Source organism: Penicillium taxi (genome assembly GCF_028828555.1).
Source record: "Penicillium taxi strain IBT 34144 chromosome Unknown utg000005l_segment0_segment0, whole genome shotgun sequence".
Classification (NCBI taxonomy): Eukaryota; Fungi; Ascomycota; class Eurotiomycetes; order Eurotiales; family Aspergillaceae; genus Penicillium; species Penicillium taxi.
In genome coordinates this window covers 909,342-931,078 of record NW_026643207.1, presented here as the reverse complement: position 1 = coordinate 931,078, position 21,737 = coordinate 909,342, and the positions used below count along the sequence as shown (strand labels likewise).

Below are 21,737 nucleotides of genomic sequence, written 5' to 3'. Positions count from 1 at the left end.
CTCCTCGTCTTTAGAAATTGTTCGGCCTCTACTCCGGAGTCCGGAGTCCGTATCCCGTATGAGTATTTTTAATTATTGGTATTGGTTGTCCTTGGATATTTAGATGTTGATCAACCAAATATCTTCATTTTGCGGAGAGATTCTGACGTTCAACCTTGGAATAGACTGTCAAAATGAAACGCTCAAATAAGATGCCGGTCGTGGCCAGTAGGTAATAGGTATGTTCAAGGTATATGGTACAATATTTTCCAATGTTGCTCAAGTGGTGCTCCAAGGCTAATGTACAGCCCTGGAGGCCTGATTTCCATTTTCAAAATTTCTCTGTAGCGTTCAAGTAGATATCCTGAACGCTATTATCCTCCCGCAGGTCACTCAGGAGGTCTTGAAGATCTTTTATTTGCTCTTCATCCTTCATCTCGACAAGCGTGTCTGGATTCGGGTCCCAGAACATGCCCAGTTCATCGATTGTCAGTCCAGATGATTTCGAAAATGCCTCGCCCACACGTTTCGTTTCGAAAGGTTCGGTATATACGATCAAGCGGTCTTTATCGTCGGTGATAATGTCTGTCGCACCGGACTCGATTGCTTGATCCAAGTATTCATCCGCGTCGAGACCTTCCCTTTGCTCCATGACCACTCTTCCTTTCTTTTCAAAAAGAAAAGTGGTGGGTGTTACTGTTCCTCCATAGTCCTTGATCAAATGTCGAATATCTTGCAACAGACGAGCTTTCTGGTCCGTTTGACACTCAATGACCACAGCTACTGATCCAAGAAGCATGGCCTCAATTGTCACAGACTCCAATTTTTGTCCGGTGGTACTCAGTCCCTGACCTCGTAGGATGGCCGCTTCAATAATGGTTTTGGGAAGAGAGGCTCTTTTCGCATTCGATAGCGCCAGCGTCAGACGTGGATTATATTTCGGATCAGGACCCCATACTAAAGAGACATCAGGGTTAGTGGATATCCACAGCCAATTGGAGACCTTGCTTACATTGTGTTGCGCCGCTAATTTCCTTGCTCAACATTTGACGCTCCTTGCCCTTTGCGCTGTCGTTCTTGGCCTTGTCATGCTTGATGGTTGCCCACTTGCTATGTCCGGAGAAGACGACTGGAGATGTACTAAAGCCACGACAAAAATCGCAGACAGGAGGAGCCTCTCGAATTTTCGGTAAGAGTCTGTGCAGTCGAAGGGCCATCTCTTATTCTTGTCTCTTCCAACTTTTCCCCCTCAAAACATTGGAGAATTGCGGCGGCTGTATACATTCTCAAGGCCGGGCCGTCTGTTTCTCCGATCTCCGTGGACGGGGTACAACTCGATAAGGAGGGATGATGCAACTTGTTACTACTCTACTTCCCGGTCTCTTTAAATCTCATGGGGATTCATTTAGCTTCAATAAACATCCCCAATGTCTTCCTCAGAAGCTGTCCCCGCACCTACAATCCCTGAAAATGCGGCTCAAGAGCTTGACGTTCCCAAGCTTCATGCACTCCCCCTCCGAACAACAGGACCTTTACCTGCTCACCTTCACTTCCGATCTAGTTCAATTTATTTCCGGTCTCGACCCTGCACAGGTATCAGCTCAACAAAAAGCATTGAAAAAAGAGCTCTTCAAAATTATTACACTCTCCTCCCCAACCATCACTCGAGTCCTGCGCAACAACCTAGGAAGATGCTTCGGCGCAATTCTGACGAAAGGGGATCGTGGGATCCTATTTGAGACAATCAACGATCTTCTCGGAATATTGAACGCGAGCAAAAGCGAGGCTGAGCTCAAGACAAAGTTCGCAGCGGCGCATTGCCTGGGAGAGGTATTTGCTACAGCTGGCGAGAGCGCATTTATGCAGTCTAATGTGGCCACAAGCAGCATGATTAAGCTGCTTAAACCTGCAAGCAATCATACTGGCTTCCGTGGGGTGATATTCTCTGTCCTACGCAAGATACTGGTCGGTATCGGAGTTCCTATCGATGAAACAACTGCGCGGGATATTTGGAAACAGGCCCGCAATGCAGCCAGCAGCGACAAGTCTACTTTTGTGCAGATTCAAGCCTGTCGCTGTTTGGAGCAGATGATTAATATGACACCTTTCTTTGATAATATCAATGATTTTGAAAATCTGAAGATTCTTATCTGGAAGGTGATTGATAGTCCGTCTTCGCCAGTTAGACATGCTGCAGCTGCTTGTCTTGGTCGGGCACTGGTTAAGTTACATGCAACCGAAGCCCTTATCCTAGCGGCTCCGAAACCGAAGACTAAGAAATCCAAGAGAATGTCCAAGAAGCCTGGGGCTCGACCAGGAGATGATGAAGAGGAAGAGGTTTCGCCTGAGCCTTCTGCTCCAAAGAAGGCTGATTCGCGCTTGTTTTTCCTTCTTCCGGACTTGCTGTGCCAGCTGTCAGCACAGTACTTGAAGAGTACAACCTCTAACCGCACGCGCGCTGGCATTTGTATATGTTACAAGTACGTCATCCGCAATTTAGGTGATAAGATTGTCGAAGATCGCTATGGACAGATTGCTTCCAATTTACTGAATGAGCTTTTGAATCACTCTACGGTCACATACAACCGCTTCCGCCTGCTTATGACCCGCAAGTTCGTCAAGAGTATCCTCGAAGACACAATTGGGCATGAGATGCTCCAGGAGAGCAGTCAGCTCAACGGCGCCCAATGGCTTATCAACAATATACTAAAAGATTACCCCCAAGTCATTCAAGAGCGCCGAGAGCCCAGCAAGTATACATTGACTTGTGCTATGAGTGCTTTGTCATCATTGATTGACTCTCTTGGCTCTGCTTTCGCGGTTCATGCAGATAATTGTCGTGATGCGTTACTGCAAGTTCTTCCTCACCCAAGCTACACCGTACAGATACATGCAGCCCACTGTTTCCGCAGCTTTGTTCTTGCTTGCCCCAATCAGCTTCTGTCATGCGTTACAATTTGCATGAACAGTCTCAATCGAGAGATTGGACAGCTGTCCGCTCCCCGTCATTCGCCTCGACGCTGTGTCGGCTTTGCAAACGGACTCTCTGCAATGCTCAGTACTTCTCGGCTACAGCCGCTCTATGGCTCTGTGGACTTGTTTGCACGCATCTTTTCCCGGGCGACTGACCTTCTCAAGACCAGTAGCACCTCCGAACTACGAATCGCAAGCACACAAATTCAAGTGGCATGGATCTTGATCGGTGGTCTTATGCCATTAGGGCCCAGTTTTGTCAAGATTCACCTCTCTCAATTGATGCTTCTCTGGAAGAACTCTCTGCCTAAGCATTTGGGCAAAGAGAACTCTGCCAAGCGAGGCACTTTGGAAATCAGTTTCTTGGCTCATGTTCGGGAATGTTCTCTCAGTGCTTTGCTTGTCTTTATGGAATTTAATAGCAGACTTATTACAGCAGACAGTGCGAAAAGAATAGGTGTCATGCTGCAGAATTCTGTCGAGTTTTTGGATGACCTGCCCCGTCCCAAGACGGCGGAAGAAATCTCACAGCGCCTTCATCCTTCAATGCAATTGCACGATTTCATCACCATGGTGCGCCGTCGAATTCTTCAATGTTTTTCGAAATTGGTTCATGTTCACCATCCCAGTCACGGTGACATTATATCTCAATCGAGCCTTTTGAGTCTCGCTATCTCTTCATTTGCGGACCCGGATGCACAGTATCGGTCCTTAGAAAGCTCTATTGCTGCCTCAACGGGACAATTTGACGGTCTCTGGGACCTCTGCGATAATTTTGGGTATGGTGTCACTGGACTCGCTCGAGAATACATTCATGTTGCATTTTCTGGATCGACTGGTAGTGAACATGCCCCCTCTTGGTCTGGGATTGACTCGGTTGATCAACATGTTGACGATGTGGTGAGTAATGCTCTTTTCTCAATGCTTAGACATGTGAAGCTAAGATTTACCAGTTGAATTTCCCTATCTGTGGAGCGAAAGAACATGATTCGATGTTTCTGTATGGGCTTCAACCTGGAAATGCTCTCTCTTTTGACCCGCCTACTACCGGTGTCATTAACTCCGCAATTGACTTGTTTGCTGTTGCTATTGCTCTTCACTCACCAAAAATCCAAGAAAGTAGCGTGGAGTCGATTGCCACGTTTTTAACTTCGCCAAGTCTTCAACGAAACCCTGGCAGAAAGGCAGCACTGGGCGTCAATATCGCCGTGGCCCTTCTGCATGCTCTCAAAGTTGCTGTTAAGGAAACCGACTTTGCTGCAGGAAAGTTGAGCACATCAACCGACAAAATCTTGCAGGAGCTTGTTCAAAAATTCGTCATTGACACAGACCCAATTGTCCGAACCATTGGAGTGGAGGCTTTGGGCCGTCTCTGTGACAGCGCCGGGAACTCTTGCACCAATACACAGGTTAACTGGCTGGTGGACACCATCATTGAGAACCGCGAGCCCAATGCTCGGGCCGGTTGCGCCGCTGCATTGGGATGTATACATTCTCAAGTCGGCGGCATGGCAGCTGGTTTGCATCTCAAAACTATCGTTGGGGTGCTAATGTCTCTCTGTAATGATCCTCATCCGGTCGTTCATTTCTGGGCCTTGGGTGGCTTGGAACGAGTCGCTAATTCTGCTGGACTCACATTTTCGCCATTTACCTCTAGCTCTTTGGGAATGCTCGCCCAGCTCTACAATGCCGATACTCACAACGAGGAAGCAGCAGCCTTGGCTACTTCTAACATCGAGATGGCGTTCATGACTCCCGTAGTCATCAGTCGCTGTGTGGACTCACTTATCAATGTGCTGGGACCTGATCTACAAGATGTTGCCAAAACTCGCAACCTTATCCTTACCCTGCTTCGCCAGTTCCAGCTGGAGGAGAACCCATCTCTAGTCACAGAGAGCTCCAAGTGTCTAGATCATTTCTCTCTGTATGCTTCCAAATTTGTGGACTTCACGGGATATGTAAAGCGTTTGCAAACTGAGCTCCGTGCTAGTAGTCCGATGATGCGAGAAGTTGCAGTCCGCGGGCTTAGCAATCTCATGAAACGGGATGCGGCTTCTGTAGTAGGTGCCGCATCCGATACACTTGAGGATGATATCTGGCTCGCATTCGATGATGCACCGGACGACTCACCTCTCAAGACTATGATCCAAGAATGGTTGCAGCAGACGGCACTCACTGAGACTGAATTCTGGATCCAACGCTGTCAAAATATTATGACCAAGACCCGCAGAAAGGCGGAAATACCCCCTCTAACCGCGACTCACAATACCGCGGCCGATATCCCTGACGATGAGGTGGCTGGATTTGCCTCCGCTGTCGCCGGCGACGGCCAGGGTGATGTTGCAAATGGAGCTATATCTGGCCAAGAACTACTGAAGTGGCAAACTCGCAACTTTGCCATGAGCTGTCTATCCGAGCTTCTGGAAACTGTCCAAGAGGCTATCCTACCAGATCAAACTATCCCCGCTGAATTAGCTCTCCAATCTAAGGTCGGAGATATTGTGAGGATGGCATTTTCCGCATCCACCGCCAATGTGATTGAACTGCGCGTTTGGGGTTTAAAGATTATCGATCAAGTTTTGACTGTAAGTTGCCTTTTATACTGATAGGTCAACGTTCTAACCATACATAGATGTTTGGCAAAACTCCAGACCCGGATTTCGCAGAAGCGTCTCTACTTGAGCAGTACCAAGCTCAAATTAGTTCTGCTCTCACACCAGCTTTTGCAGTGGACTCTTCAGCGGAACTTGCGTCCGAGGCCATCAACGTTTCAGCTACTTTCATTGCAACGGGCATCGTGACAAATGTTGATCGTATGGGCAGAATTTTGAAGCTTCTCGTCCTCGGCCTAGAGAACTTTTCAAGTATGTACTTATGCCATTACCTACTACAAATCCTTGGCCACGTACTGACAAATGATAGAAAACCCCGAGACCACGGAAATTGGCGACCTCAAGGGCTTAAACTCCAATGCTCGAGTTATGGTCAAATTGGCGCTGTTTTCTGCGTGGGCCAGGCTGCAAATCGCGAGTATTGAGCACGAGTATCTTAACAAGGTAGTTCAGCCTTACCTTGCTCGGTTAACTCCTCTTTGGTTATCCTCCCTTCAGGAATATGCGCGGTTGCGCTTTGAGCCGGATATATCAGGTGCTCTAGGAACAAGCACCCAGAGTGACAACCTAGATGAAGTTTACGCTGCCTTGAATCGCGAAACGCTGCTGAAGTTCTACCAAGACACATGGCTCAATATTGTGGATGCCATTGCTGGTTTGGTTGAAAAAGACATCGACTTTGTGTTTGATGCTTTAGATGGTAAACTTCAGTTGCCTCAAGATTCTAGTGATGTGGATGAGGCAAAGGAAAAGAATGAAGACCAAGTGAATGTTGATCTCAAAGGTAAAGGCCACGACATCAACTATCGTGAAGAGCCTGTTGCATTCTTCTTTGTTTTGTTCGGGCTTGCTTTTGAGTCACTGGTTGATCAAGGAACCTCTTCCTCGCATCGTCTAGAGATCCTCCAGGCCCTGAAGAGAATCTTACGGCCAATTATCTCTGGTAACGCCATCTACCAAGACGCAATCTTTACTGAGACGATGGATACCTTCGACAGGCTCGTTCTTACTGAGAGTATCCCAATCCAGACTGTTATTGTTGAGATTGCCCAAAATTTGTCACTGGATCATCCAGCAGCAAAGAGTGACCAGGAACGAAGTGATCACCTCTCCGATGATATTGAGCAACTCTTTGAGCTGACCCGAAGCATTATCCTTGTTCTTGCTGGCATGCTTCCCAATCTTCGGGAATCAACACCTCTGGCACGTTTCAACGTCACCTCGGACGATTCTCTTGCACTTATTCGACTTGCTCTTCGATCTCTTGTCGACGTTGCCGCGGTATTCCCCTCCATCATTCGCAATGATCTCCACGCCTGTATCCTACACATATTCACTACAATTTTTGCGACGGGCATCTGCCAGACTGAAGTTGTCCCCCAGTCGCTACCCGTCTTTCGGCAGTTCGTTCACAGTATCACCCACTCTTCTGGAACTCCAGAAGATAACGACGTAGTTGCCTTCCAGATCCGCGGCTGTCTCACCCGGCTGTTGACCATCCTCACTATTGCACAACGTCGGGAGGCAGATTCCTCTATGGCATGTGCCAAGAACACTCTCTTGGCCATCACCTTCCTCCTCACTGCAGGTGGACATGTCCTCCCACCCCGAGACCCAGTCATTAACCGGGTTCTCAATGAGCTCCTTGACTGTCTTCAAGATGTGGGGCTTGCTACAGTTGCGGCCAGTTGTCTCCGGTCCATAATTCTCAAGCCCAGTCCCCGCTTCATGACTGACGATGTGATCTCTCGTTATCTCATCCCTCGCCTAATCTCCTTCCTTGTCGGCTGTCCAGCAGACAATGGAGAAATCCCCAATGATCCCGAAAATTCTCGCACAGTTATTGCCCGCACCCTTGTGTCGTGCGTCACCACAGGGACTTTCTCTGCGGCCGAAGTCCCCACTGCCGTCTCTCTTTTCATATCCGCCTTCTTGGCACGAGCTAAACGCGAAGGCCAAACAGTTTATGAAGAATCAGCTGATCTTCTCTTGGTACTTGCAAAGGTGGACCAAGTCACCTTCCGAAATTTGGTGGCTCATATGAATGCAGATCAAAAATCGCTGTTGGAGGAGGTTCTCCGCAGCGCGGGTATTGGTGCCGGATCGTCCAAGGAGGACGAGGCAGAAGATAACATGCAACAGGCTGCGCCCAGCATTGCTCTACGAATGGACTTCTAAATGCATCCATGGAGGTTCTTGAAGAATGATACGATGTATGGAACCTGGAATGCATAGCGCAGGATTCCCCATGTGTACATGTAAATGATGTCATGAGTGCTCTGCTTTGAGAGCAGAACGACGCTTGAAATAAGTATTTAATTCTAATTTACTCTTTTTCTCACATTTAAGTGCCTCTCTATGTGCCTCAAGTTCTACCCTGCATATCAATTGATGTCGGCCCCGGGTTCTTCCTACCTTAGGTATCTTTGAACCTTGAACTCAGGCTCTCCTTCACCCGCGCCATGCCCATGTCAACAGCAACCAAAATTTGGAATCACTGCCCAGGTTAAGACTACTCATTACCAGTATACAGACCACATCTTTTCGATAAATGTTAATAGCTGGATCCCGAAGTTCCAAGTTTACAATACTGATATTGATTGGACCATCAAATCCCCGGGCCCGTCCCAATAGAGAATCGTTATGAGCTCTTGCACTATGTACATTCCAAGGGTTTGCAAGTCAAATGACATTGGAGAGCAAATCACCACTATTCCCATGAAACCCCACAAGGAAACAGGCCACCTATTTTTGCTGTTGAAGATACCAAGTGTGTCTCACATCAAAGAGTGAGCCCATATCCTGGTTATTCCTGAAGCAGCGGATCTCTTTCCAGGCATTCGCTGATCGCCCATCTGGCCTGCGGCCGTCTGTTTTCAAAATTTCTTTAACGAGTGAGTTAGGCGAAACCACGGTGACAATGATCGCAGCTGGACCACTGAAAGTTGGTTGAGGGGAAGGCTTAATTAGGTTAATCTGCGATTCAGTGGTCAAGGCTGTGGAGTCGTTGGTTGTGTCAATGTCCATTTCTGTTTCATGAAAAGTCGGAGATTGAGTGATTGTATGGTGATTAGTAGGGATTTCAGGTTCGCTTTGCTCGGGTGCATTCGTAATGTCGTTAGTGAAATTGTGATCCAGAGATTTAGGTTGCTGGACCTGGACCTCAATTTCTAGCTCAACAGACTCTGACTTGAAAAGTTTCTGTTGGAGAGCCTCCCCAGAAACGTCTGATGCATCCACATCTTGTGATAATTCTGGAGTGGGTTGATGTTTGCGCGGTCGGCCGCGCTTTCGCTTTGGTGATGGTTCTGAAGTAGACTGAGGAACTAGACGTTTCAGCACGACGTCAGGTACTGACTGAATTGCAGAGTGAGAGCTCATAACCACAACTTGAACATTGTCGTTGTCATTTGAACTTGCTTCTCCAGTTAGACAGATTTGCTTTTCTTTCGGCTCTGGACAATTCTCCTGTGTAGGCGCAATTGTCTCTTTCTTGATTCCTGTGGTAGCTATCTCTTTTGTGATGCCGAGATAAGTATCATCATCCAATTTCGGAGATAATTTTCCCTCCTCTTCATTTCCTTCTTGTTTAGTGGATTCATTAACGTCCCCGTTCCTATTCCCGCTTTCCTGAGTCTGTGGTTCTGTCGCTTGGACTATTGCTGAGCCACTTGGGAGGAAAACACGTTGACCGGTAGGGATGATAAAGGTCAACTTTGCGGGATGAATCTTATGGACCTATAATTAAGGTAAGTAGTGATCACAAAACATCTACCAGAGCTATTTCATACCGTAACTTCCTTGTCAATGAAAATCCGTTCATCTCCCTTGCCGAAAACGAATTGGAATCTCCACACGTCACCCATCAAGATTACACCGTCCGCAATAAGATCTCTGAGCTTGACGCGTCCACTCTCGCCACATGCAAGATTCATGTCGACTTTCTGCTTCTGGCCCCAGAACTCTTCGAATTCATCATTTTTAAAGGAATCGAAATCACCATTTGCACGTTTGTCTCGCGCCTCTTCAGCCTGGCACAACCATTCTGGGTCATAGCGGCCATTTTGGAGATCAAGCTGGAACTGGCGGATACCATCTCGCCAATTGTTGGAGTAACGAACGAAAGAATCGGGTAGAGGTGGAATGATCTTCTTTGGATTCTCCGATGAAGATTCCGTGATTGGGTGTGTATTTTCGGGGAGGAGAGCTAAGATTTGGCGTTTCTCATCTTCCTCCAAACAGCTCCATGCTGCAGAGCTCGCCAATAGTTTCTGCAATATATACCCATATCATTAGTTTGAAATAATTATAAGTCCTGCGAGTGAAAATTCATACCACAAGATCTGCGCCGACCAAGACGGACTTCTCACTTGTCAGCAGGTGCTCCTCGGTCCACTTTTTTTGGGGTGCGGCCTTGCGGGGTGTGCGCTTTGTTGGCGAAGCCATCGTCGGATGGACAGAGGGCGGAATTTCAACGCCCCTTTCGCCCACTACTCTGGTAGAGGAGTTGGTTCGTCGTCTAGGGCATCGTTACAAAAGGTCAGTAATTAGCAAACGAATGAATGTTATCGATTGTTAGCTCACTCCGGGCGGCCAACGATTCTGCCAGTCGAGACCGCTTTTCCTCAGCGGGCTTGTGACAATAGTTGACCTGGCAAAACAAGAGCAATTCAGCTGCTTTAACGCGGACTGGCAACTGGCAAGATGGTTAAATCAACACAGATCGGAAGGCTTGATGGTATATTTATCTCATTGGGAGTTCAAGAAGGTCAAAAAAGAATAATGCTAATATCGGACACCTAGGCCTTATGTTGGCCGCTTCAGTGGATAACGAACAGGTGAGGCATTCAGGAGTGAAGTTTGAAAATGCTAGTTTCAGACTGACATTTAATACAGGATGAGTCGGCGCTTGCTGAGATCAAATCTCAAACTAAGATGATCTTCCGTCGATTGAATCGAAACTCCGCTCTGCAGGCAAGCATTGAGTCTGGTCAATACAATCTACAGTGAGCATTCAAATGAATTAACTGATAGAGATGTTGGAAGCGCTGATCAAACTCAAGTTACACTATTCAAGATGATGTATGCTTCCTCTGCATATGCGAACGCTCATATCCTCGCAAGCTCGCTTTCACCTATCTCGCTGATATCGCCGCCGAATTCACCACTACCTACAGCCCAGCCCAGTACAAATCACCAAATCTCCGTCCATATGCCTTTGTTGAATTCGACACCTTCATTCAACGCACAAAGAAGCTGTACCAAGACGGCCGCGCCTCTCAGAATCTGGATAAACTGAATGATGAGCTGCGTGATGTCACTAAGGTTATGACGAAGAACATCGAGGACCTGCTGTACCGTGGGGACAGTTTGGAACGTATGGGTGAGCTTTCTGGCCGTTTGCGCGAAGACAGCAAAAAATACCGGCGGGCAGCAGTACGCATCAACTGGGAATTGCTGTTGAAGCAGGTAGGATTGCGCAATCCAACATCGGAGATCCAACATCCAGTGTCTGACCGTATTATAGTATGGGCCTTTCGCCGGCCTCGGGTTCGTCATCCTTCTTTTGCTTTGGTGGAGATTCTTTTGATATCTTTTGCTTGTCAGGAGCTGTGCGTCGGGCTCTCTTGTATGAATGTATGCATTATTAATACCTCCCGGTGGTTGCGGGACACAATCCACCTATTCAAGAACCTTGGAATGCAGAAATGTATTGAGAACTGCATAATATTTTATAATTGATTGTAGGGGCGCTTAGATCTCATCTTCCTCTTCGTCGAAGTCGTCTTCTTCGCCCATATCGTAAAGAATGCGGCCTCCTTCGCCTGGTCCATCTCCATGCTGGGCATCAAAATATGGTAGCACGACTCCTTCTCTCTCTCGCCTCTGCCTCTCGGTAAGGCCCATTTCGAATGTCGATTTTGGCTCCTCATCGTCGGGGCTATTGTCAGCAAGCATAGGAGGGTTGTACAAAGTATTGTCGTCGAGAAGGGTTACGACCTCTTTGACCTGTTGTGGCGAATAGCGTGATGCAGGCGGAAGAAGATACCATTCCAGAACGCCACGCCCACTCTTGCGGCGATGCTCTAGCTCAAGTACAATTCCTTCCACAGCTCCTGTGCCCACTAGTTTGTCTAGTCGACCAAGAAGAATGCCATCAAGTTCCTCTTCGAGGCCGAAAACAGGAGCAGCCAGACTGCGGTCGCGAGCAGCCTTCTGCGCTAGAATATGAGAAAAGGAATGTAGAGTAATCACACTTGTAGCAAGATATGTGAGCATTGAAAGTGGTGATGGTGAGTAGTGATTTGGCACAGGAATATCAGGGACATCTTTGTGGTATGTCACTACTAGTGATACTTCGGCCTTGGGTACTGATGGGCTCGATGGAGCAATGAAGGAACCAAGGAAGGAAGGAAGATGAAACCCAGGGTCAGTTTTCCGAGTATTCAGAAGTGGGTTGATAGCATCAATAATTATGAGGCGTCCTTGAAGTGATAAGCACTGGCACAGAGTAACTGACTGTAGGCAGAACACTCACTTTTTGACACGCCAACCGAGGCAGGAACTTGATATGCAAGCGAGACTTCCTTTATGATATCGGCAGGAGTTTTGCGACGCGCAGATATGAATGCATCAACACCGTCTGGTTGCTTCAATGTTTCAAATGAAATAAGAGTGATATGGACTTTTGAGAGCTTCGCGAAGAGTCAGCAAATTTGATATGCGTCCCCAAGGTTGAAATAGGTCAAATTGTTGTTGAAGAATAACTTTTCTAATTATAGTCACAGAGATACATACCTTGGCGCGCCTGATATACTCCTTAAGGAGAGTAGTAGCGGGTTGCTCCAACGAGTCCAACAAGAGGGTAAGCGGTGAGGCTGTGTCCCGTAGGCTTAGCAGTTTGGAGATAAGGAGTAGATTATGTGTCCGTCGATGGGACAAGTTGATTGGAGCCATAGCTAGATGAGATGGAGCACCTAGGTTGTGGCTAAGAAGACGGCGAAGTGGAAGTGGGGTAACTGGGCGTTGAGAAAAATTTGCAGTGAAAATTATAGTTTGAGGCTCAACGGGCCGACCCGAAGAAGTTTGGTTTACTCTTTAATCAAATAAGTAAATATATCGTATTTAGCTATTGAATAAGAATGTATCAGAAGAATCTTAAGAAATCCGGGAGAGGCAAAAAGATAATCTCCCAAGGTCTTCCAAAGCTCCAATTTCAAAAGGTCAGATATCATCAACGTTACTACTATTTGTTTTATTGAAATTCTGATGAACCTTGGGTGGCACTCTTTTTTTGCTGTTACAGACCAGCTTTTACAGAAGTCCTTGGGTCGAGATTGTCTCCGGGGCTAGGGAGCTGTTGTTTGGGAGCGTCTACGGGTCGAGCTGTATAGATGGATGTATCCAGGAAATTAAGCGTGACGTGGCCGTGACCGTGATCGTGACACTAGTTTTTATCCTCTTTCACAATTTCTCAATATTCCAAGGTTGCTTTCCCCTCCTCTGATAAGCTAAATTCACAGAACCGGATTTTAATATGGCACCACGCTCTTAAGCGCATTCAACAACTAGTCTATAACTACAAACCCGCCTATATTTTCATAGGAGAAACTTAGAATCACTATTTGATCTTCTTTCTTTTCTAAAAGATACCCAGGTACTCACAACTTCAGACTTGAACAGCTAAATGGCCCTTGAGCATGCAGGACTCTTATATGAGACCCATATTTAATTACCAGATATAGACAATTGTAGTTGTAGTGGCTGTGAGCTATATATCTATACCTAGATACAGATAACAAGATTCATAGTACTCATTAGGTGGGGTTATATCACGCAAAATTATCCTCTAGTCTCCCTTCTTCCTCTTAGATCCCGAGGTTCCTTGGGTACCGACGCTATGTAGCCTTAGAATTGTAAGTCACTCTGAACTGTATATACCACATGCTACGTCTTGGATAGGACAAGAATAATGAAAGCCGATCCCCGAAGAAATGAACTTTGGAAAACAGACGACGTCGAGGTTAAGTGACATGCGATTTCACTCCTAGAAAACTGGCGCAAAAGACACCTCTGCTATGTAGTATTACATAAATACTCGCAGATATCGGCGCAAAGAATGCGGATGGTGTTTCTAATATCTCATAGGCTATTCTGAAGACACCCTATCCATCTGTTATAATTATTTCCCATATGGGATATTACGTAAGAATCACTCAAGCTTCACTTGATGAAGATGAAAAACGAGTCCTACAATACGCACAACTGTGGAGCTCCGCGAATAATAATTGGACAGAATCAATGGAACTGGTAAGCGAGTGAGTTGGGCTGGGAGTTTAGATTATGCTCAGCCTCGATCTCGACCTCGGTCAAGACCAGTTACGAGATCCAGGACAGCTGCATCAAGAAACTTGAATTAAAAATCACATACCGGTGAAAAATAGGGGTGCACACGATATTTTTATCGTTCGATAATGAAGGTCCGTTAACGTTGACGGTCCGATAACGCCGACTTTTTTCAGTATGGCGATAATTATCGCTGACTTTTTTGGGCTGGCGATAACGGGCGTTATCGTCTAACTAGATTGTAATATATTTAGTATTACATGATAGTTATGAATCCTTGCCTTGTATTCTATGGTTCTATCCAGTTCAACGTCATGGAAACACGCGGTAATCGTCAAAACTACTTAATCTAAATAGAGGGCTTGAAAATGAAGATTGGCAAGACCCTATCCTTGAACCCACTGATCGTATTGGTAATATCAATCTCACCATATCTCTCTACTTGATATTGATGTTTTGTTTTATAGATCATGATGACCAATTGGCTCCAGACATACCTATTTACGCTACGCCTGGGCCTTTATGTTCTACACTTCGGCCTACACCTTCTGAGTCTATATACCAGGTGACTGCTAGATCTAAGAGATCAAGACCATCAAAGCATGATTGGATGTTTGAATATCTCTCGGTTAAAGAGCTTCCGATAGAATAGATCAATAAAAACACTAAGGAAAAGGTAGCTCATGATCGAGAGATTCGGTGTACCCTCCAGACTAAAAATGGTAATTCATGTAATTGGTGCACCCTTGATTCAAAAAGATATGGATCTTTTGCGAATGTTCAACGGCATTTGGAAGTTGACCATAATGTTCGGGCCCCTTATACCCAAGAGATGAATAACTCTATGGCTATAGCACCAGTATCCTCTCTTTATTCCTATTGGAGTAAAAAGGAGACTCTCTTAGACCATCAGCAGCGGATTGAGACGAAACTTCTTCGTTAGGTTGTTAAGACTAAGCAATCATTTACTGTTATTGAAGAGCCTTCATTTCGGGAAATGGTTGAAGAGATGGGGGTCTCACTCCCTTTTACCTCCCGGACAACACTTCTGCGTCGCCTGAAAGAAGAATTTGACTTCCAACGTACGAAGTTGAAGGAAGATCTTGCTATTTCAAGCCAGACAATTGCCCTTTCTCTTGACTTATGGACTAGTAAGAACCAAATCACTGAAAAAGAGGTTTCAAGTGACCTCAGGTTTATTTGTTTTGGTTCAGTCCTTACTCCTTTCCATTTGTTCAGCACCTTCTCGCTCTTTGATAGTTCCTTACTGTCGGGATACTCAGGTCGTGAGTATCTACAATAGCTTGCTATTGGAATTCAGCTTACGCTGCAAGTAGTCTACTTTTGCGTGTAGTACGTGCGGTAGTTGTAAGTTGTAAGAAGTGGTTGATTATCATGAAACTGCTGCTATGGATATGGTACCTGGAAGTCACATGATAAGCATGTGGCTTCCCACCCGATAAGCGGCGAGTGATCCCATAATAAGCATGAGATGATAGTACCAACACTTAGGCTTATAATTCCTCATTTTCCGATTAGTACCGTGTATAGCATATATCATTCCAAGCTTTAAGCCTCATCTGATAAGGAAGTTGTTTTGCCAAAAATATTTTCTGACCGCCTACTTAATTTAGTACGCCGCTTTATACACCGCCCGGAAATGTTTCTTGTCCGTACGTATCATTTGAACCATCCCTTTTAATTATTCTTCAGCACAATTTTTCAAACGCCCGCCATGGCTGGTTCATCAGCAAATCCGTCAGCGAAGCCACTGTCGCAGCGCGCTCCACTCCGGGTCCAAAAATTCGACATATCCAAACGCAGTACGTTCTACCCAATTAGGAAAGTTTACCATCGCTCACTCGTCGTACAGAAGAAAACCCCCAAAAATACCAGGATCATCGAGAGCAATTGGAATCTGCGTTGAAACCCAAGGGCAAGTCTGTCGACGCTAGCGAAACTAGTAAGCGCAAGGCAAAAGAGCCCAGTCCAGATGAATCTAGCGAAGACGAGATCGACGAAGAAATGATGGCAACTATGCGTGAGGTTATGGGATTCACCAGATTTCGAAGCACCCACAACATGAAGGTCCCGGGAAACAATGTCGGCTATGTACGGAAGACCAAGGTGCTCCAGTATCGCCAGTACATGAACCGAAGTGGTGGTTTCAACCGCGCACTGAGTCCTAGTGGCGGGAAGGATTAGCGGTAATCCATCAGCTTTGCGCTTATGATTCACGAGGTGTCTTCAAGTCGGGCTCTTCTATTGCATTTTTATTTCCAACAGCTCAAAATACCACAGCGAATATGACATCTTTTAGTACCCCATTCCGTCTATTCAATAAGCATTTTGATATTGTATCTAGGTTGATTTGGAGATGTGGAACTTGTCTAGGTGGAACTACTCAGTAGCGGGTGACGTAGTTATTCACCAAAACCGGCGACGGTACTTTGCTATATCTTCAACCTTGAACAGTGTCATTTTGTTGTCAACTTTATCAATTTTGAGAGTAAAAATAAACATGCCAACCACTAGAGATCATCGCGAAATTGTCATTATTGGTAAGAATAAGTTATAACTGCCGCGAATTCGGTACCCCGCTCTTGCATCCCTGGAACGACGATGTTAACCACATTTCTAAAAAACCAGGAGGTGGCATTATTGGATGCTGTTCTGCATACTTCCTTACTAGGCATCCCTCCTATGATCCTGCTCGCCATAAGGTAACGCTGCTTGAGGCCTCAGATATTGCCGGCGGAGCGTCAGGAAAAGCGGGTGGACTTCTTGCGCAATGGGCTTATCCCAGCAACCTCGTGGGCCTAAGTTATTCGCTTCACGCCGAGCTTGCGAAAGAGCATGATGGAAAGACTAGATGGGGCTATCGAGAAACCAATTGTGGCCAGCTCGTCGTCCGAGGTCGTGCCTTGACTGAAAAGAATGAGAAGAAGGTAGAGAGCGGTAACTCCGAGTCGCTAAAGAAACGCAGCACCGCTGCGCTGTCCAAACTCAAGGCTGCTAAGATCCCCGAAGATTTGGATTGGATTGAACCAGATCTCTTGCGAGCTTACGAGAGCATGAGCGGGCCTGGGGAGACGGCTCAGGTTCACCCATACCTCTTTACGACCTCAATGGCAAACCTGGCAGAAGAGAAGGGAGCAAAGACCATTCTTGGACAGGTTACAGATATCCTTCGTCCAAATGGATCGGTTGAATCTGTGACTTATATCGACAAAACTTCAGGAGAGTCACACACAATCCCCGCCACCGATGTTATTGTTGCTGCTGGCCCATGGACCCAGCGTATTCTTCCTGAAGTCCCCATCGAAGGTATGCGCGCTCATAGTGTGGTCATCCAACCAACTACACCTGTCAGTTCTTATGCTCTGTTTACGAATATTGAGATCCCTGCGAACTTCCATCCTTCCAAGAGGTCTCGCCCGACGGTCGCGGCTCCAGAGATCTATACGCGCCCGGATAACACGGTTTATGCGTGCGGTGATGGAGATAAGAACGTTCCTCTACCCAGCACTTCTGCAGAAGTTGAAGTGAATGAAGTGCTTTGCCAGGATATTATTGATCAAGTGGGTAGCATCTCGGACGAGCTACGTGACGGGGAAGTTCTTACCCGACAGGCTTGCTATTTACCCAACTGTATCGGAACTGGAGGACCACTGGTAGGATTAACCCACACAAAGGGTCTTTATCTTGCTGCCGGCCACACCTGTTGGGGTATTCAGAATGGCCCCGGAACTGGCAAGCTTATGAGTGAGTTCGTGTTCGATGGCAAGGCTAAGAGCGCGAAGATCGAATCATTGGATCCTCGCGATCAACTTTGAGTAGATGTTCTTTTTAAAATGAAGAACTACATGCTACTGCAGAACATGATAATGTCAATCAAGTTTAAAAACTTTTCATAGAGTGTGCTGTATACGGGGATATGCTTGTACCTTCTGCCAGTTCTTGGCGTTCATCTTCCGTATTAGTGCTCCGTCGCTGCTTTTGCTGAATAGAACTGAGCCACTTTGATCCGTTCAGTCAGCCACAAACGCCATGACTTTAAAAAGTTTTTTGAAGAGATTCGACCGGCATGTAGACGAGTAATAATGTAATATTGCGGGAACAGTCGTAAAGAAAGGCAGTCATGGCCCCAAGATCCGCTTTGCTGCCTACTCTAGGTTTGTCACCGGCTACGACCTTCTAGGCTAAATAGAACATTGTGACACACACTTGTACACGACCTGGTAAGCTGAAGTAGCATAATAAAAAGGATCCTTGGAAACACTGGACTTACTCGTTTTTAATTCATTTTACCCATATCACTCTTCTATCTCCGAATATCTATCCAAAAAATGATACACTCAAACTTATTGGTTTCGGTCGTCCAGAGTTTAGAGGCAATACCTACTGAACTCGCTCATAAGATCATCGATGATTTGCGAGTATGGGATGTCCTTAAGCTACTCTGCTACCGAAGTGACCGAATCGATAGATACATCATGTCTCATCCTGTTTGCCGCACCCTCATCGGGTCCGACCCGGAGACCAAATCGAAGGTCAGGTTCGCGACTGAATCCTTTAGGAACTGCTTTTCACAAATTCGGAAACATCCTATCCCTAAAGACTCGGTACTATATTTGAACATCCATCATGTTCCTATAAGGAGAAGAAGACGAATCTATAGCGACATGCATACACGCCTTCAAAAAGAGTTGACACGGCAGCATACTATAGTGGCTTGGGCTAAAGCCGAGGGATTCTGCAGCTAGTTTGGCTATTGCCCCTGTGGGAATAAAAAAGCAAACAGTTCTCAGTCAAGCGTATTCGGCAGAGCGAATACTTTTTTGAGGAAATGAAAAGAGATTGGGGAGATATGCAAACTACCCTAATCACTATTTCTGGGAAGTTAGCCTCAGAGCTACGTTGGCCAGCCGATATCTTAGAGGCCAATCTAGATTTACTCAAACGTACTTTGGATCCGGCGAAAAAGCGTCGGCCTAATACAGCACACATCGTATCGCGTATGCGACGTGATGCAGAAAGGTTCATGCGACTCCCAAAGGCGAGGTTAGGTGCTTGTGAGCACTTTCGATACGTTTTTATGCCAGTAATTCCCTTCGACTCTATGCTAGAGGGAATTTTAGATTTAATGAAAACCAAGGGCTTACTTGATGGGGACAAGGTCACTAAATATGGTTTTCCCGCTTTAGTAACAGATTTAGCCGAAACTGTTATCCGCGGGATTCCTTATTTCTATAGTTCCGATGTTGAACTATGCAGTTTGTATACTGGATTTAAGAATGAGTGTGAGAAGATTCAACGAGCTGGAAACACGCCCTGGGCTAAACGACGATTTTTTTTCGGCTGTTACTGATGACGCCTTCTTCACTCCCGAATTATGTGTGAGAAGCAATTTCCAACGGAAAGAGTGCTATCTATGGGAGCCTCATAGCGAAATGGAGAAAGAATGGCTCGAGTCTTTCGTGGAATTATATCGATACTTAAAAAGATAGAAAGAAGAAAGGGTCAGCACAGAACCAGATATATAGCTATCTTTAAAAGACCCTACTCTAATGAAGTAAAGAGGTGGAAGCTGAAATGGAAATCTAGGATATAGAAGAAAAGAAAGAGAAGGGAAAAGAGTCAAGCTCTCTTCTGATGAAACTACATACATTGCCAGTTTAGCTTGCCAATGAAGTTATTATTATTACCAAATGCCGAAAATTGTAAGGATTACATTCTGTGAAAATAAAATTACAGCCCGGAATTACTTGATCTAGTCATTTCATATCACACCTGTCACCTAAGACCAGACTCCGCATTAGGAAGTCATAGCAGGAACTGTAAAACTTCTCTATCGGTGCCTTTTTAGGAAATATCCGACATTGAAATTGAATTTTGGAAGATAGACCACTTAGGTAGAGATCCATTTATCCACATAATGAGCTCTTTCATGCTACCCAGTACCGTCTAGACTCTGTAAACTCCTAAGATTCTGCTAAAAGCTGAACGTCCACAGATTTAGGCCAACGTTTCAAATTATCTTATCTCCACTGTTTTCAACATCCATTCCAACCTTTTCTGACTGAATAAAAGGTCTAGACGACTCAAAAGTTTGAAGACAACGCGATCTCCCTGGTCGCAGTCAGATCCTTTTTCAGGTCGTTTATCTTCATTTCCAATGCAGAAATGCAATCTTCACCTAGTGGCAATCTAAGAAAATCATGCCCGTGGCATACAGCAGTTAAGATAGCTCTAGCAGCCTTTTCAGGATCTCCCTTCAGAGCTTCGGGGGTATTCCCCATAGTGCGCGTTGCGTGAACCATCTGCTCGACAGCAGTGCCTCGATAAGCCTCGCTTACTCCGCCAGTACTCTCATATTGAAGAGGGGTGAGAATCCTACTTGAGAAAGGAGTTCTGAATGCACCAGGTTCCACAATGAGCACCTTGATGCCAAAGGGTTGAACCTCATGGGAAAGTGACTCGTGGGCCGCTTCTATGGCAAACTTGCTAGCGGAATACGTCGAACGGGCTGGCCTTGCAATGAATCTGTTCATGTAAGAAATTAAAGCCTGCTTATATAGAATTGAGACAGGCAACACGAAAACTTACCCAGCTCCACTACTAATAAGCACGATATTACCAGATCCTTTGGCACGCATACCAGGAAGCACTGCGCGCAGAGTGCGGAGTGGGCCGTAGTAATTGACCTCCATCTGAGAACGAACATCCTCTTCACTATATAAAGGACTCGATGAGATCATGCGTTAAACTGATATGAGGGGGATATGACTAGTTTACCTGGTATCTTCAAGTCCTCCTATGAATGCGTACCCAGCGTTGTTTACCAAAACATCAATGCTGTAACCTTCCAAGAGTTTTGACAAAGTTTCTTGCGCACTAGCCTGGCCAGGGTCTAGGCTAAGCCACTTACCCCCGCCTTTTGCAAACTCTGGACAGCTTTTCTCGGCATTGGCGATGTTGCGTGACGTGCCAATCACCTCATGACCAGCCTTGAGGGCTTCGATGGCAAGACATTGTCCCAGACCAGAAGAGGCCCCAGTTATCAACCAGGTCAGTTTACGGTGAAGACTCATTTTGCTTTGTTGAAAATTGAAGAGAGGGCCATCATTTAAATGGTGGACAATCATGAAATGTTGATGGATCGACGGTCTCGGACATAGATGGAGTTTAGCAGCCTTATGTCCATGTCAATGGTCTTTGAATCAGGGATTTGATCAATCAATTTTGTTGCATTCTCTTGACTGATTCATCAATAATTTATTGACAGTTCTAAACTATGACAATCTACTGAAAAAGGAGGACTCCCACAGTCAAGAAAATTCATATACGCAGCGTTGTCAACCACTCAACGTCTCAAACCAACGATCATGGACATACGGATCCTGAACTGTCATTAAAACTAAGAATCTGAACCGGAATAATATTTATTCTTGGAAGCAAAATTTAGAAAGTAGGGAGTCAAAAAGTGAAGAGGTGTGTGAAGGTGTCCATTCTGTGACTATAACAACTTCTAGATAAATGGTATCGTAGTTTCAGGCTTCACCAAGGCGCTAATGGTTACCATTTTGACAGTCAAGGGATAACTCGGCTCTACCGCTACTAACTATAGGGCTCCCCGCTATTAGGTAACGGATATGTGCCGAGCTCGGGCCACGTAGTTGCGGAGGACAACAGCTCCGCCAGCTTGGAACTGACAACTAACTCATGTTCACCACAATTGAGTGATGCGGATTCCATAATGCATCATTTTAGGATCATATCTCTTCTCACATCGCTTTTTTACGTGACTGGCATCCTTGCAAGTCA

At 45.9% G+C, this 21,737-nt stretch overlaps 9 protein-coding genes across 9 annotated transcripts; 5 read left to right on the top strand and 4 right to left on the bottom strand.

Moving 5' to 3' along the window:
• Positions 1-310: 310 nt before the first annotated feature.
• Positions 311-1,196, bottom strand: N7495_007706 (post-initiation translation factor DPC29; the record flags this gene model as incomplete). Its single annotated transcript, XM_057210357.1, has 2 exons — positions 311-936; positions 992-1,196. The coding sequence occupies 2 exons, from the start codon at positions 1,194-1,196 to the stop codon at positions 311-313; spliced, it is 831 nt and encodes a 276-aa protein (XP_057059900.1).
• A 253-nt stretch (positions 1,197-1,449) lies between these two features.
• On the top strand, positions 1,450-7,742 carry N7495_007705 (AP-1 complex accessory protein LAA1; the record flags this gene model as incomplete). Its single annotated transcript, XM_057210356.1, has 4 exons — positions 1,450-3,852; positions 3,906-5,537; positions 5,585-5,816; positions 5,875-7,742. 4 exons carry the CDS (start codon positions 1,450-1,452, stop codon positions 7,740-7,742), a joined length of 6,135 nt encoding a protein of 2,044 aa, XP_057059899.1.
• A 567-nt stretch (positions 7,743-8,309) lies between these two features.
• Positions 8,310-10,010, bottom strand: N7495_007704 (uncharacterized protein; the record flags this gene model as incomplete). The annotated part of the gene is made up of 3 exons (XM_057210355.1): positions 8,310-9,302; positions 9,356-9,835; positions 9,900-10,010. The coding sequence occupies 3 exons, from the start codon at positions 10,008-10,010 to the stop codon at positions 8,310-8,312; spliced, it is 1,584 nt and encodes a 527-aa protein (XP_057059898.1).
• Positions 10,011-10,268: 258 nt separating this feature from the next.
• Positions 10,269-11,154, top strand: N7495_007703 (SNAP receptor SEC22; the record flags this gene model as incomplete). Its single annotated transcript, XM_057210354.1, has 5 exons — positions 10,269-10,302; positions 10,368-10,402; positions 10,461-10,570; positions 10,628-11,033; positions 11,092-11,154. 5 exons carry the CDS (start codon positions 10,269-10,271, stop codon positions 11,152-11,154), a joined length of 648 nt encoding a protein of 215 aa, XP_057059897.1.
• A 164-nt stretch (positions 11,155-11,318) lies between these two features.
• Positions 11,319-12,521, bottom strand: N7495_007702 (Elongator subunit IKI1; the record flags this gene model as incomplete). Its single annotated transcript, XM_057210353.1, has 3 exons — positions 11,319-12,049; positions 12,103-12,259; positions 12,363-12,521. 3 exons carry the CDS (start codon positions 12,519-12,521, stop codon positions 11,319-11,321), a joined length of 1,047 nt encoding a protein of 348 aa, XP_057059896.1.
• Positions 12,522-15,645: 3,124 nt separating this feature from the next.
• Positions 15,646-16,115, top strand: N7495_007701 (SNUT3/LISCH7 family protein; the record flags this gene model as incomplete). Its single annotated transcript, XM_057210352.1, has 2 exons — positions 15,646-15,733; positions 15,784-16,115. 2 exons carry the CDS (start codon positions 15,646-15,648, stop codon positions 16,113-16,115), a joined length of 420 nt encoding a protein of 139 aa, XP_057059895.1.
• Positions 16,116-16,431: 316 nt separating this feature from the next.
• On the top strand, positions 16,432-17,746 carry N7495_007700 (NAD(P)/FAD-dependent oxidoreductase; the record flags this gene model as incomplete). The annotated part of the gene is made up of 2 exons (XM_057210351.1): positions 16,432-16,471; positions 16,656-17,746. 2 exons carry the CDS (start codon positions 16,432-16,434, stop codon positions 17,744-17,746), a joined length of 1,131 nt encoding a protein of 376 aa, XP_057059894.1.
• Positions 17,747-18,780: 1,034 nt separating this feature from the next.
• N7495_007699 (uncharacterized protein) lies at positions 18,781-19,281 on the top strand (the record flags this gene model as incomplete). Its single annotated transcript, XM_057210350.1, has 1 exon — positions 18,781-19,281. The coding sequence occupies one exon, from the start codon at positions 18,781-18,783 to the stop codon at positions 19,279-19,281; it is 501 nt and encodes a 166-aa protein (XP_057059893.1).
• Positions 19,282-20,014: 733 nt separating this feature from the next.
• Positions 20,015-21,004, bottom strand: N7495_007698 (SDR family oxidoreductase; the record flags this gene model as incomplete). Its single annotated transcript, XM_057210349.1, has 3 exons — positions 20,015-20,456; positions 20,520-20,645; positions 20,709-21,004. 3 exons carry the CDS (start codon positions 21,002-21,004, stop codon positions 20,015-20,017), a joined length of 864 nt encoding a protein of 287 aa, XP_057059892.1.
• Between the last annotated feature and the right edge of the window lie 733 nt (positions 21,005-21,737).